This window comes from Dioscorea cayenensis, unplaced genomic scaffold (genome assembly GCF_009730915.1).
Source record: "Dioscorea cayenensis subsp. rotundata cultivar TDr96_F1 unplaced genomic scaffold, TDr96_F1_v2_PseudoChromosome.rev07_lg8_w22 25.fasta BLBR01001237.1, whole genome shotgun sequence".
NCBI lineage: Eukaryota > Viridiplantae > Streptophyta > Magnoliopsida > Dioscoreales > Dioscoreaceae > Dioscorea > Dioscorea cayenensis.
In genome coordinates, this window is record NW_024087628.1 from 3,017 (window position 1) to 16,294 (window position 13,278).

General features: G+C 26.9%; 1 protein-coding gene across 6 annotated transcripts; it reads right to left on the bottom strand.

Annotated features, from left to right (window-relative positions):
- Positions 1 to 3,933: 3,933 nt before the first annotated feature.
- On the bottom strand, positions 3,934 to 10,956 carry LOC120255906. Of its 6 annotated transcripts, XM_039263672.1 has the most exons (13): positions 10,349 to 10,934; positions 10,189 to 10,241; positions 9,800 to 9,881; positions 8,739 to 8,788; positions 8,337 to 8,418; positions 7,903 to 7,952; positions 6,413 to 6,494; positions 5,966 to 6,015; positions 5,462 to 5,543; positions 5,108 to 5,157; positions 4,648 to 4,729; positions 4,312 to 4,361; positions 3,934 to 4,115 (listed from the first exon to the last, which is right to left on the bottom strand). In XM_039263672.1, exons 1-13 carry the CDS (start codon positions 10,371 to 10,373, stop codon positions 4,032 to 4,034), a joined length of 822 nt encoding a protein of 273 aa, XP_039119606.1. In that variant the 5' UTR covers positions 10,374 to 10,934; the 3' UTR covers positions 3,934 to 4,031. The 6 variants fall into 6 exon arrangements, with proteins under 6 accessions (XP_039119606.1, XP_039119612.1, XP_039119611.1 ...); XM_039263678.1 differs by lacking the exon at positions 4,648 to 4,729 and having other exon boundaries at positions 10,349 to 10,952; XM_039263677.1 differs by lacking the exons at positions 4,648 to 4,729; positions 5,108 to 5,157 and having other exon boundaries at positions 10,349 to 10,956.
- Between the last annotated feature and the right edge of the window lie 2,322 nt (positions 10,957 to 13,278).

Here is a 13,278-nt window from a genome sequence, read left to right on the forward strand (position 1 = left end):
ATAGCTTATAACAAATCATGATTTTGTTTAATTTTGTCAAAACATTCCAAAGTTAACTAAACAAGGATCTTGATTTTCAATATATATTTTTTAATTTCTCCTTTATTTTATCCATACGTAAGGATGTGATATTGTGTGAAATTATTGTTAAAATTATTATTTATCATCATTTTACTTTGCTTGAATTGCTCAGATTATTATTTATTACTATTAGATGTATGACATATTCGCTTTAAGGTTACTGATTAATGTATGAGTTGAGTTTTTTTTTTTCATATAATCATGGATAAAACATGGTAAAAAAATTTAAAATATAGTATCTATATAATCATTATATTTTTTTTTCACCCTAAATGTTTGGAGAATAAAATTTGAAATTATACTAGTGAATATTTTTAAAATTTAATAACAAAGGTAACCGTAACAAAAGTATACGTATAATTAAGCACATATATTTTATATTTATAAAAGATACAAAGAAACTTTTTAAAGAGATGCACTCATTTAATTTGTCAACTTGGTATTTTCTTTTGTTAATTTGTTTATTGAGTTCAAGAAGTACTTAACCATAATTATCACAACCAAGAGCCAGCGGTGTGTGATAGTTGGTATATATATATATATATATATATATGAAAATAATATTAACACAAAAAATAAACGAAGCACATATATAGACGAGAACAACATTAAATTTGTCATCTTCAATACTATATATTACACAGGCCCTTAATCAATATTTATGAGTACAACACTACAAGAAAAAATGCTATTTGTGACACATAAAAGTGTCGCAAATTTGCGATACAAATTGCAACAATGTGAGATAAAAAACCAATAACATTGCAGAAAGAACCAAATTGCATCGCAAAAAAACAACCATCTAAAAATATTGCAAAATATGTCACAAAAATGTTACAAGCCCTTAATCAATATTATATATCACACACCTAATAAAAGACAAATCACAACCAAGAGTCAGCAATGCGTGGTACACACACATATATATATATAGATATATATATGACAACAACATTAACACACAAAAAATAATTAAGAAAATATATAGATGGGAACAACATTAAACTTGTCATCTTCAAGTTAAGTTGGAAATCATGTTGGTGCCAGGACCATGATCACCCCCACTGGGCGTTTTACATACATGATCATCATCAGATTTAGATGCTTTTAAAACAAATTTTGTTGCCTGTAGTTCATCAACATATTTAGTTGATCGTTAGCCAAACATTTACTTATACATATGTACCATTTATATACATATCTTATATATATATATATATATTAATATTATACACACAAAGAGAGAAATAGAAGTTGAAAGAAATCGAGAAGAAACACAATTAATTTAAAACTTTAATACTATGTTAATTTACTAATTATGATATATATATATATATATATATATGATATGTTGAGGTAATAACTCCATGTATATGTACATCCTGACATGACTTATTTGTATTTTATTGATAAGATGTATATAATTGCAAAGAGAGAGAACTAAGAGGGATTACCATGATACTATGCACATATGATGATAAGTTAACAAACATGCATGCATGCAAATAAAAGACAAATCACAACCCAAAGCTAGCAGTACGTGGTGCGCACACACATAGATACATATATGTGTGTGTGTGTGTGAGAAAAACATTAACACACAGAAAATAACAAAGCAAACATATAGATGGGAACAACATAAAATTGTCTTCTTCAAGTTGAGGTGGAAAACTAACCGCTAATTTTAGGAGTATTTGGATCGTAACTGGGATTTTCATTTGTAGCAACACCAGATGTTCCTAAAACAAATTCTCTTGCCTGTTGTTCATCCACATATTCAGTTGCTCATTAGCCAAACATGATATTAATTTGTACTTTGTTGAGTTTTATTTACAAATTTTAAATATATATATATCTCCTTTCATCACGAGTTTAGTAGTATGTAAAAAGATAAACAAACATCTCAAATATGTATTTATTACAATAAAATATAAATAAAAATGAATTTTTATTAAATAAAATAGAGGGTTTATTCTAAAATTCTGTTTAATACCTCTAGTTACCTTAAGCCGCCCTTGCTTCATTATTATCCTTCTGTGTGTGTATATATATATATATGTATATATACAACTTTTTTCTAAGAAAATGTGGATACAAATAGATCTTCTACAAATAGATCTTCCATCTATGATGAAGAAGATGAATAAATATCTTGCATGCTATGGAAATATGTTCAATGGATGCAATATAAGTTATATAACCAGATAAAAATAAAATAAACTAAAAATATATATAATTGCGGTTTGGTTTTTTTCCTTTTGATATTCTACTATAGTTTTATTTTATTTTATTTTAATTTATTATATATATTTTCGCATTAATAGAATTAGAATTTGTTTCTGATCTCATGCTGGTTGCTGTGACACTTTTTTGTTTTAATGAAACAAGATGCTTAAAAATTGTTATTATGTAAACATCTAAAATAAAATTGAATAATAATAAAAAGAATAAGACAAATATGATCACTTTAATCTTGCTTCATTGGATGAATATTTGTTGGTTAGATTGAATTCTAGTGAATTGTTTGATATTCATAGCAGCTTTGAATAGTTTTATAGCTTATAACAAATCATGACTTTGTTTACTTTTGTCAAAACAATCCAAAGTTAGAGAGCTAACTTAAACAAGGATCTTGATTTCCAATATATATATATTTTTTATTTCTCCTTTATTTTATCCATATGTGAGGATGTAATTTTGTGTGAATTATTGTTAAAATTATTGTTAAAATTATTATTTATCATCATTTTACTTTGCTTGAATTGCTCAAATTATTTTTTATCACTTTTATATGTATGACATATTCTTTAAGGTTTCTGAGTAATGTATGAGTTGAGTTTGTGTTTCATGTAATCATGGATAAAACATAATAAAAAAATTTAAAGTATAGAATCTACATAATCATTATATTTTTTTCACCCTATTTTTTGTAGAATACATATTTGTAATTATACAAGTGAAAGTTTTTAAATATAGCAACAAAGGTAACCATCACAAATGCATACATAAAATCAAGCACATATATTTTATATTTATATAAGATACAGAAAAACTTTTCAAAGAGATGCACTCATTTAATTTCTCAACTTGGTATTTTCTTTTGTTGATTTCTTTATTGAGTTCAAGTATTGAGCATAATTAACTTATCATCATTAAAAATTTATTTTTTTTATATTATTTTTTTAAATAAATTGTGGTTTATCCACTCATAAAAAAAAATATTTTAAGTGTCTCCCATTAGAGTATTCAAGGGCAACAAGAATGAACTTAATTATTTATTATTATTATTACTATTAGAGAAATTATTTATATCATTTCATATCTCCAAAACAAGTCATTCCTTTTTCTCACACCTTCTTTCAATACTTTTGATTGAAATACCCATTAGCGTTATTGAACAAGAAACTAAAATATTAAATATAAAAAATATATTAAACAAAAATGTTACATATTAAATGAAAATTATGTAGTTACACGTAAATACGCAATATTAAATAAAAAATATACTTAATAAACAGAAAGTACATTTCGTAAGCGGGCCAGAATTAGATTTTTTAAATAAATTAATTTGACGGAAAGAGTTGCAGAGACTGAAAAATAATTAAACTGAGAAAAGAGAAACTATCGGAGAACTTGGAATGTCAAAGGAATTATAGGGATATTTGAAAAGTTGCAAGGAATAATAAATAATTTTTTCTTATTATTATATATTTTATATTACATTATATTTATGAGTACAAGTCCTTAATTAATACTACATATTACACACCAAATAAAAGGCAAATCACAACCAAGAGCTAGCAGTACGTGGTGCACACACACAGATACATATATATATATATATATATATATATATATATAGAGAACAACATTAACACATTGAAAATAACCAAGTAAAAATGTAGATGAGAACAACATTAAACTTGTCTTCTTCAAGTTGAGCTGGAAAACTAATTATTAATTTCAGGGTCCTTATTGTGACTGGGGTTTTCATTTGTAGCAACACCATATGCTTCTAAAACACATTCTCTTGCCTGTTGTTCATCAACATATTCAAACACAATTAATTTAAAACTTTAATACTATGTTAGTTTATTAATCATGATATATATGATATGTTGGGTAATAACTCAATCTCTATGTACATCCTGATATGATTTATTCATATTTTATTTATAATATATATATATATATATATTTGCTGAGAGAGAGAAAATTAAGAGGGATTACCGTGTTAATTTGCAGAGTTCCAACCTTCCTTTCTGCAATGACTTCAATCTCTAAAGAGCAGAAAAACAAAAACAAAAGTGACTTTCAGATATTAGAAAAATCTTAATACTAAAATCCTATGCACATATGACGATAAGTTGACAAACATACATGCATGCAAATAAAAGACAAATCACAACCAAGAGCTAGTGGTACGTGGTGCACACACACACACACACAAATATATATATATATATATATATGAGAACAACATTAACACAAAGAAAATAACCATGCAAACACATAGATGGGAACAACATTAAACTTGTCTTCTTAAAGTTGAGCTGAAATACTAACCATTAATTTTAGGAGTATTTGGATCGTAACTGAGCTTTTCATTTGTAGCAACACCAGATGCTTCTAAAACAAATTCTATTGCCTGTCGTTCATCAACATATTTAGTTGCTCATTAGCCAAACATTCAATTATATATATACATATCCATTTATACAAATATCTTTTATACATATATATATTATACAGAGAGAAAGAAAGTATATATATTATACAAAGAGAGAGAAAGAGAAATAGAAGCTGTAAGCACTCAAGAAGAAAAACAATTAATTTAAAACTTTAATACTATGTTAATTTACTAATCATGATATATTTGATATGTTGGGTAATAATTCAATCTCTATATATGTATATCCCGACATGACTTATTCATATATACATATATTTATATATATATATATATATATATATGCAGAGAGAGAGAGAGAGAGAGAGAGAGAGAGAGAGAATTAAGAGGAATTACCGTGTTAATTTGCAGAGTTCCAACATTCTTTTCTGCAATGACTTCAGTCTCTGAAAAACATAAAAACAAAAACAAAAGTAACTTTCAGATGTTAGAAAAATCTTAATACTAAAATACTATGCACATATGATGATAAGTCGACAAACATGCTTGCATACATATAAAAGACAAATTAATCACAACCAAGAGTAAGCAGTACGTGGTGCGCACACACACATATACATTTATATACATACATACATATGTATGTATGTATGTATGAGAACAACATTAACACACAGAAAATAACCATGCAAACATATAGATGGGAACAACATTAAACTTGTCTTCTTCAAGTTGAGCTGTAAAACTAACCATTAGTTTTAGGAGTGCATTTATCGTCACTGGGATTTTCATTTGTAGCAACACCAGATGCTCCTAAAACAAATTCTCTTACCTGTTTTTCATCAACATATTCAGTTGCTCATTAGCCAAACATTCACCTATATATATATATATATATATATACATATACATCACACACACACACACACACACAGAGAAATAGAAGCTGTAAGCACTCGAGAAGAAACACGATTAATTTAAAACTTTAAAACTATGTTAATTTACTAACCATGATATATATGATATGTTGGGTAATAACTCAATTTATGTACATCCTGGCATGACTTAATCATATGTTGTTTATAATATATATATATATATATATATATATATATATATATATTTGCAGAGAGAAAGAGATAACTCAATTTATGTACATCCTGGCATGACTTAATCATATGTTGTTTATAATATATATATGTATATGTATATATATATATTTGCAGAGAGAAAGAGAAAATTAAGAGGGATTACCATGTTAATCTCCAGAGTTTCAACATTCTTTTCTGCAATGACTTCAATTTCTAAAAACAAATAAAAAACACAAACAAAAATAAATTTCAGATATTAGAAAAATCCTAAAACTAAAATACTATGCACACATGATGATAAGTTGACAAATATACATGCATGCATACATGAATAATGAATGAATTAATGATGACCTTGTTTTCAACCCCACACACACATATATATAATATTTATGAGTACAAGTCCTTAATCAATACTACATATTACACACCAAATAAAAGACAAATCACAATTACACGCTAGCAGCACATGGTGCACACACACAGATACATATATATATATATATATATATATATGAGAACAACATAAACACACAGAAAATAACCAAGCAAACATATAGATGGGAACAATATTAAACTTGTCTTCTTCAAGTTGAGGTAGAAAATTAACCATTAGTTTTAGGAGTGCATTTATCGTAACTGGGATTTTCATTTGTAGCAACACCAGATGCTCCTAAAACAAATTCTCTTGCCTGTTGTTCATCAACATATTCAGTTGCTCATTAGCCAAACATTCGCTTATATATATAGATATATATCAATTAATACACATATCTTTTATACATATATATTAACAATGGTGGAACTAGAAACAAAATTAAAGGGGTGTTGAATTCAAATTTAAAAAAAAATTATAAATTTTAAACAATTATATTAATTCAAACTTGAGAATATAACAATAATCTATATAAAATATACTTATATTAAAGAATTTTGGGTTAAGTGTAAAAAATTTATCATATTTACATAATTAACAATTAACTCAACTAACAATGAAAAATTAAAGTAATAAATAATACAATTAGACAAAAACTTAATGCAAATTCATAATTTAATGAATAATCAAAATTTTTACAGCAATTACTCAAACAAATATTTAACAATTTTTTAATTACAATAATTTGCACAATAAATTCTTCATAACAAATAACAAAACAAATATCACATATTTTTTCACAAAAAAATAACTAAACAATCAATGAAACAAATTAAATTAGATATATAAGTTCAATAAAAAATATATTTAAAATATAAAATTTAAAAACAAAAAATTATTATGAAGACATGTTTCACTACCCATATTATATTATTATTTATTATTTTCATTCAACATTAATTTTATCTGATATAATAAATTTATTATTTTTATTTAATTTATTTTACATAGCGTGGGTGAAATTTACAAAAAAAAAATTAAAGAGCGAACTATACGTATATATGAATTATAATTGTTATTATACTATTACTTTTTACATTAATATTCTTAGAAAATTGATAATTATAAATTGATAAGTTCAATAAAAATATATTTAACATATAAAATTTAAAAACAAAAAAATATTATGAAAATACATGTTCAACTACCCATATATATATTATATTATTATTTATTATTATCACTAAACATCAATTTTATCTAACATAATAATTTTATTATTTTTACTTAATTTATTTTAAATATTTTGGTCGAATTTTAAAAATAATAATAAAGAGATAACTATATGTATATGAATTATAATTGTTAATATTTTAATTATATATATATAAACCTTTCCATGGGCCGGGCCAAGGGGGTGCTCAAGCACACCCCTACCCCCTCTCCTTCCGCTTATAAATTATTTATATCATACACACACGTAGAGAAATAGAAGCCATAAGCACCAGAGAAGAAACACAAATAATTTAAAACTTTAATACTATGTTAATTTAGTAATCATGATATATATGATATGTTGTATAATAACTCAATCTCTATGTACATCCTGCTATGACTTATTCATATTATTATTATTATTATTATTATTATTATTATTATTATTATTATATATATATATATATATATATATGTATTTGCGGAGAGAGAGAATTAAGAAAGATAACCATGTTAATCTGCAGAGATTCAACATTTTTTTCTGCAAGGACTTCCGTCTCTGAAAAGAAAAAACACAAACAAAAGTAAATTTCAAATATTAGAAAAATCTTAATGCTAAAGTACTATGCACACATGTTAAGTTAACAAAAATATATGCATGCATGAATAATGAATGAATTAATGATGACCTTGTTTTCCAACAACACATATATATTGTATTTATGAGTACAAGTCCTAAATCAATACTATATATTACACACACACACAAAAAGACAAATCACAACGAAGGGCTAGCAGCATGTGGTGCACACACACACATGGTGCACACACACACACACATATATATATGCGAACAACATTAACACACATAAAATAACCAAGCTAACATATAGGTGGGAACAACATTAAACTTGTCTTCTTCAAGTTGAGCTGGAAAACTAACCTTTAGTTTTAGGAGTGCATTTATCGTCACTGGGATTTTCATTTGTAGCAACACCAGATGCTCCTAAAACAAATTCTCTTGCCTGTTGTTCATCAACATATTCAGTTGCTCATTAGCCAAACATTCACTTATCCAAACATTCACTTATTTATATATATATATATATATAGAGAGAGAGAGAGAGAGAGAGAGAGAGAGATAGAAGCTATAGGCACTCAAGAATAAACACAATTAATTTAAAATTTTAATACTATGTTAATTTATTAATCATGATATATATGATATATTGGGTAATAACTCAGATCTCTATGTACATCTTGACACGACTTATTTATATTTTGTGTGTGTATATATATAAATATTTGTGGAGAGAGAGAGAGAGAGCAAATTAAGAGGAGTTACTGTGTTAATCTGTAGAGTTTCAATATTCTTTTCTGCAATGACTTCGGTCTCTGAAAACCAAAACAACAAAAACAAAAGTAACTTTCAAATATTAGAAAAATCTTAATACTAAAATACTATGCACACATGATAATAAGTTGACAAGCATACATGCATGCATGTATGAATAATAAATGAATGTTGAGCTTGTTTTCCAACCCCACGTGTATATATATATATATAATATTTTTGAGTACAAGTCCTTAATCAATACTACATATATATTACACACCAAATAAAAGACATATCACAACCAAGGGCTAGCATTAAGTGGTGCTCACACACACAATATATATATGTATGTGAAAACAACCACTACAAGAAAAACTACTTTTTGCTATGACCAGTTACCGTCGCAAAAACTTAAATGTCCTCGCAAAAAAATTTTTGCGATGGCATATCGCCGTCGCATGTCGTCGTATCTGCTTCCATCGCAAAAGGTAGTTATTGCAACCAACCGTCGCAAAAACTAGTTTTTGCGACAATAAAAAGCTGTCGCAAAAAATTTAAAATATAATTAATAATGCGACGAATTAAGGCGACGAAATGTTTTTGCAACGCCAAATATTTGTCGCAATTAGTGTTATTTGCGATGACATATTGATCGTCACAAAAGATATTATTTGCAACAAAGAGTACGCCGTCGCAAAAGGTATTATTTGCAACAAAGATTAAGCCGTCGCAAAAAAAAAGTATTGTCGTCGTAACAACTTATTATTTGCGACTAACTTTGTGTTGTCGCAAATAAGTGTTATTTGTGACCAATCGGTGTTGGTCGCAAATGAATATTTTTCTATGTCCATCCAAATAAATCTTTTTGTGACCAAGTCGTTGCAAATGCTATATGGAAAAATGGATAGCATGCACCTAATTAATTCAAATCCTATATTACAATATAATTTAAATTATATAACAACAAGCTCATACACAACAAGCTCATTTACCACAATATTGACTCAATTTAACATATGAACCTAATAATATGTTAACATCAACACAGAAAGTTGACATGGAAAACTTACCATTAGTTTCAGGAGTGCATTTATCGTAATTGAGATTTTCATTTGTAGCAACACCAGATGCTCCTAAAACAATTTCTCTTGCCTGTTGTTCATCAACATATTCAGTTGCTCATTAGTCAAACATTCACTTATATATATATATATATAGAGAGAGAGAGAGAGGAGAGAAGGAGAGAGAGAGAAATAGAAACAGTAAGCACTCGAGAAGAAACACAATTAATTTAAAACTTTAATACTATGTTAATTTACTAATCATGATATATATGATATGTTGGGTAATAACTCAATCTCTATCTACATCCCATGACATGACTTATTCATATTTTGTTTTTAATATATATATATATATATATTTGGAGAGAGAGAGAAAGAGAATTAAGAGGGGTTACCGTGTTAATCTGCAGAGTTCCAACTTCATTTTTTTCTACAATAATTTCCGTATCTAAAAACAGAAAAACAAAAACAAAAGTAACTTTTAAATATTAGAAAAATCTTAATAAGTTGACAGACATGCATGCATGCATGAATAATAAATGAATTAATGATGACCTTGTTTTCCCATAGTGTAAGACATGAAGCTGAAACTCTTAACACTGCTAACAACGTAGAAGAACTCCTCCTTGAGTTGCTGTGCGAGCTGAGCCGTGGCTATGAAAAGTGAAAACCTCAAAGTACTTATAAATAAATATTTCTCTTGAATATTAATTCTTTTCTTTGCTTTGCTTTCTCTGAACTAGAGAGTTTGGGTGTTATATAAAGAGGAACGCTTGGCTTCTTGCTTTTGTCACTGCATGAGATTCTTTTGAGCATGTGACGAATAATGGTTAGTATTTGTGCAACATCTTATTACTCTTTTGCCCGTGAGATTCTTCTTCATGCTTGAGTTTTTTTCCAATGAAAACTACTGACACTTCCATGGAACTGCTAGAAGTGCCTTGGATCTCAATACCGAACTTCAATATTAATTAGTTTTTCAGTTTGTATTTATTTTATTTTTTAAATTCTACTGTTGGATTATATGTTTATATCATTAGTTAATGAGATAATTAATTAAGAGCTAGTTTGATTATTTTCACCTACTTATCTATTGGATAAGAATGAGATATGATGTAATTTTTTTATTAATTAATAGTTGTATGACATAAATTTTTAATTAAAACTAACATAGTGTTTGGATTCAAAAGTCGAAGGAAAAATAAGGGGAGGGAAGGGGAGGGAAAGTGAGGGAAAGAAAAGGACGGGTTCAACCCTCGTTTGGATAGACAAATTTTATGGAGGGAAAGGAAGGAGAGTTATTTAATAAACCTTGTTTGGTTACGGAAGGGAAAGGAAAAAAAAGGATATATAATAATATGATTTACCAATTATACTCTTCTTATTAAATAAAAATTACTAATTTCTATTTAAACACATGCATTATGAATATCTCGAATAAATTCACACTTTAAGTATATATTTTTAATAAATATTAAAATTATTATTTTTATTTTTATTTTTATACTTTAATTTTGTCTCTTCTCAAATACAACCATTTATTTTTTCTTTGGAAATATATTATACATTATTGTTTTGTATATGACAAAAAAATGTTGCTATTTACATCATCACAATGGATTGATGCTTGATTAGGTCTACTAAAATATAAAATAATTAAAATAGCTAAAATAACATAAATATTATTAAAAAAATAAACAAAAAAATTTAGAGAAAAATAACTTGTTCCTTTATGAAATATATGAGAAACAAAAATCCTAAAAACTAATTTTTCAAATTTAAAAAAAATATTACTACGATGTTGATGAATATGTTTGATGTTTAATGGCCAGAAGGACTGAGCACCAACTTTTCCACTAGCTCCTTTCTTTTCTCCCATGGACATCCAAGCACTGCCCGTACTTTCTCAGGACATTCAATGAAATAAAGGTAAATAGTAGTCATTAAATTTGAATCTATTCCTATGTCCTCCAAAAGCTTCCAAATGTCACCTTCTAAAATTGGATCAAATCGAGTATTGACTTTTTCACAACCAACAATTTGGCTCATTATTTCATCTCTAACTCTGTCTCTTTCCGAACTCATACTATGATCAATAACTTCTCGATGTTGTTTTTTTCGCACATACCAATAAATAACTAAGCAAATAGCATATACAACTGCCCTTCGACGTGTTTCTTGCCACAAATACTCCAACGTTGCCTTATTGCTTTGCTTGTCCATGAACGCTAAATAATGTACAAAATAATTAAAATATTCTTCTCTTTATATAACAAGAAATAATTCATAATAGTTATGTTTGTGGCGTAATAGGAAAGGTTTTTTCCTATAGATGGAAAGATACGAAGAATAACTTTCTAGAAAATAACCTATATTTTAAACCAATTAATTATTGTTTTTTAAAAATAATCTATAAACGAAATTCTTGCAAATAATTTATTCTAATCACTACAAATTACCAAATTATAATAAAATATAATTGCATTAATGTCTAATCACATAATTTATAAAAGAAAATAAATTATTCGGAGATTTGAAGCACAAATAAACTATTGTCTATCATATAACCATATAATATTTGCATAAAGAAGACAAAAACAAAGTTGAAGAAAAAAGTGAAACCAAAATATATATTTCTCAAACATCAAATTTTTGAAATACAAACAAATTGTTAGTTATCAGAATCTATAGTTGAAAGAACAATCTACCTTTTGAATAGCACGTTATCCTATGTAGCAACACGCATGAACAACTAGTCGTGCTGATGTAAAGTAGCTTCTAACTATTCTTAGAATAGTTCCCCTCTCAATTATGCAACACCAAATTACTTAATTAGGATTTAAAGACCAACTCCTCCTACAATTCTATATGGATCATCACAAGATCACTTTATCATATTGTTAATAAACCTATTTTAATATTTTAATTCATAGCATAATAATCATGTTACATTAGATAATTATTAGTTTTTTTTTCTCACTCAAAGAAAATTTTAATTTTATTTGTACTTCGAATAAAATTTCAATAGCAATAGAATTATATTAAGATAAATTATTCTAAGGATGAATTGAGAAATTAAAAACACAATATAAACAAATAGATAAAAAATAAGCAAACAAAAAATAAATACATAAAAACAAAGATTGTGATGGGTGTCATGTGAATACTTGATTAAAATAAAATTAGATTGAAAAAAGTGAAAGAAAAAACTTATGAAGTGGTGTCATGTAATTAATTTAAAAAAATTAAGGGTAATAAGGTCTTTTAAAAAATTTTAAAATCTTTACGAGGTTTTCCCTCCCCCGGCACCCCAAATCGGGGGGCCAGGAAAAGGGGGGTTTCGGAGGGTTTCGGAGGGTCAGAGTTAACCCTTCCTTTTCCTTCGTTAAATTAAAAATACCAATCCAAACGAGGGAAGGGCCGATTCTGACCCTCCAAAACCCTCGTTTTACTTTATTTTCCCTCGCCGGCCCTCAATCCAAAAA

Coding starts and splice junctions, on each gene's coding strand:
- LOC120255906 (XM_039263672.1), bottom strand. CDS start 10,373: ATGTCTTACACTATGGGAAAACAAG. Junction 9,882..10,188: donor GAACTCTGCAGATTAACACG/GTAACCCCTCTT, acceptor GATGAACAACAG/GCAAGAGAAATTGTTTTAGG. Junction 6,016..6,412: donor ATGCACTCCTAAAACTAATG/GTTAATTTTCTA, acceptor ATTTGTTTTTAG/AAATTGAAGTCATTGCAGAA.